General features: G+C 38.5%; 1 protein-coding gene across 2 annotated transcripts in view; it reads right to left on the bottom strand.

The window, feature by feature from the left end:
- The window catches only part of unc93a (unc-93 homolog A), a 15140-nt gene that overhangs the window by 6704 nt on the left and 5944 nt on the right, over positions 1 to 2492 (bottom strand). Inside the window, exon 2 of one of the 2 annotated variants that reach the window (XM_005751833.1) lies at positions 465 to 610. In XM_005751833.1, coding sequence (XP_005751890.1) covers positions 465 to 554 — 90 coding nt within the window. In that variant the 5' untranslated portion in view covers positions 555 to 610. The remainder of the gene's footprint in view (positions 1 to 464; positions 611 to 2492) is intronic. The other variant, XM_005751834.1, reaches the window with a different exon arrangement.

Below are 2492 nucleotides of genomic sequence, written 5' to 3'. Positions count from 1 at the left end.
GAAATATGGAATTTTTGTAGATATAATATGTACGGATGTGAAAGTTTTTATAGTTTATAACAGTACAAATAAAAATTTGAAATGTTTTGGTTTTTGCTCACATCATTTTTATAGATAGAAAATCCTATTTTTATGTTAAAAATACAAAGAAAGTTCTGTTACTTTACACAACTAATACAGTAATTGCAATTGCAGTAATTGCAGTTGTGGTATTACAAATAAATTACCATATCTTATTTGCATTTGTTGACTATAGGTATGCAATGTATTTAACATCTCCATTCTTCGAAGCTCCAATAATGATTGAATGAAATCCGGCGCTGACTGACAAACATGACCGGTAATTATTGACATATGGAAAACTTGTAAAGTAAATTATTCCTTGGTCCTTTCAACTGTGGAAGGAAAAATCACTCCTTTTTTTCCCTCCTTAACAAGAAGTAAATTGTAAATCTTCCACCTACCTGCAAACTCTGCAGACCTCCATAAGCCGTGAACAGGGACAGAAACCCAATTGAGACCACCAGCACATTCTTGAAGTTGCGGCTGATCATGGCTGCTTCTTTAAAAGTATATTTAACAAAACAAAAAACCTTCTCAGAGCATTAACCTTTAAAAACAAAAAACAAAGAAAAAGAAGTTGTGTTAGGTTTTTGTATTTTGTTTTTTAGATTCGTGGCTTCATGCAGCAGCTGCACAGAGTGAAGTCAGAGGTCGCTCACTGCTGAAGGTATTTCTGATAAACCTTTACACTGGAAATAACTGAGAACAAAGTCCAGCCCTCTTTCTGTCACACACATACGCCCATACACCCACGCATTACGCATGTTTTTGCAGACAACTATATATTGCATTTCTTATCATGTTGGCCTCAAAATATGGTGCAATTTGCTCACATATCAAGCTCATATATCAGACTGCCCTTCTTTAAATTCTGCACTTTCTCTGAGTCATCGCACATGTTTTGCCTGTAATTGTTGATCATTACTACTTTAAAGCTTCATTCTTCTCACTCAACCCCTCTTCCTCCTTCTTTTTAGTTCCTTTTAAGATTTTGAATCCAGACTCCTTGTGTGTACTTACACCATGCATACATACAGGAGCAGTGACCACAGAGCAAAGGTTTACAGTGTGTTACCTCTCATTCTTTACTTTTATGAACGTACAAGACATCTTTTGCTTTTCACAGCATGACAGCTTGTTGTTGTTGTTTTTTTAAACAGAAAACACAGGGACACCGCAGTCCCCTCTGTTATCTCAGCTGTACCCAAAGAGAAATAAATTCCAAACCAGCCAGTGAGTGCACGCAGATCATTTAATTTGTGTAGCTTTTGGTGAAGTTTTTTGTGACTTGTGATGGTCAAAAAGCTGCTTCACTGCGTCGGGGCTGATTTGACGAATGAAACTTCTGTCTATATTATCTGGTGTTTATTTAAAGCTATCAGAAGGGATGGCAGATTACAGGTGGAACAGTTTGAGACTAATCATATGAGCCAACTCTAAGAAACAGCTGTTTGAAACTCTTCATATCTCTACAGATAAAGTGTTGGGTGGTGTTGGCCTAATGAGGACAGATGTAGGTCACACACAGCACTGCACAGACCTGGAGCTTTTTCACTGCCTGTTGGATATCGGGCTGTCATGGCTTAGATATTGGGACTTGTCTGGCTTTGTCCTAATTTAAACGGGTTTTTCAACTGTTCTGATTTGCCTGAAGGACTTCCTGCAGTGTGTGTTTGGTTTTGTTTCTAATATTTTAAGGTCCTCAATACACAATACAATACACATACACACACAAAAACATTATTATAAAATGTTTGGGAAAAAGCTTGGCTTGGTTAAAAAGGGCCCAGTTTAGATCAAAATAGACCTTTTCTCCAGGCCTTATGCCAGGTGGCGACAGCTGTGTCTACAACAAGACTTGTGACCCTATAGAAGTCTGCGAGAACGCGGCTTTCTGTCTTTGTAAACACTTTAATGCTGAGTTTATGGGCTCAGTCACTCGTTTTGGAGCATGCTGAATAAAAAATGATGTTTGTTTTGAAAATCTTTTCCACGCTGTGTTTCAGACTGTAGTATTATCTGTGTGAAGTCATTGACTTGACTTTGGTTTAGTTGGGGAGGGTGGGGGCTTCAAAAGACGCACAAGAGTTTGTGAAACTGTCACAATAAGTCATTCAAATTTTTCCCCTTATGCACGTCTTTTTGTGTAGGAGAGCATGAAGCTGTAAGATTGTCCTCTACATGTCACAGGTGTACTCACCATGGCAACCACACACCGACACACATGTATTAAAAAACACGTCAGCCATACAAATTGTACAAATAATGTGTGAAAGTCTGTGATGGGTCTGTTTGTTTGTGTGTTCGTTGCTAAACCTTTGCACTGAGAGAAAAAGTCTCATGTCTGGCTTCACTTTTGCAATGTAACTGGGGTTAAATTTTACATGCGATTTGGGCAGGGGCGTAATTTCCAGGGGGGTTAGGGGGGG

This window comes from Pundamilia nyererei, unplaced genomic scaffold, assembly GCF_000239375.1.
Source record: "Pundamilia nyererei isolate P.nyererei 1_Seehausen unplaced genomic scaffold, PunNye1.0 scaffold00329, whole genome shotgun sequence".
Lineage (NCBI taxonomy): Eukaryota > Metazoa > Chordata > Actinopteri > Cichliformes > Cichlidae > Pundamilia > Pundamilia nyererei.
The sequence above is the reverse complement of the archived record's forward strand: the minus strand, read 5'-3'. Positions and strand labels throughout refer to the sequence as shown.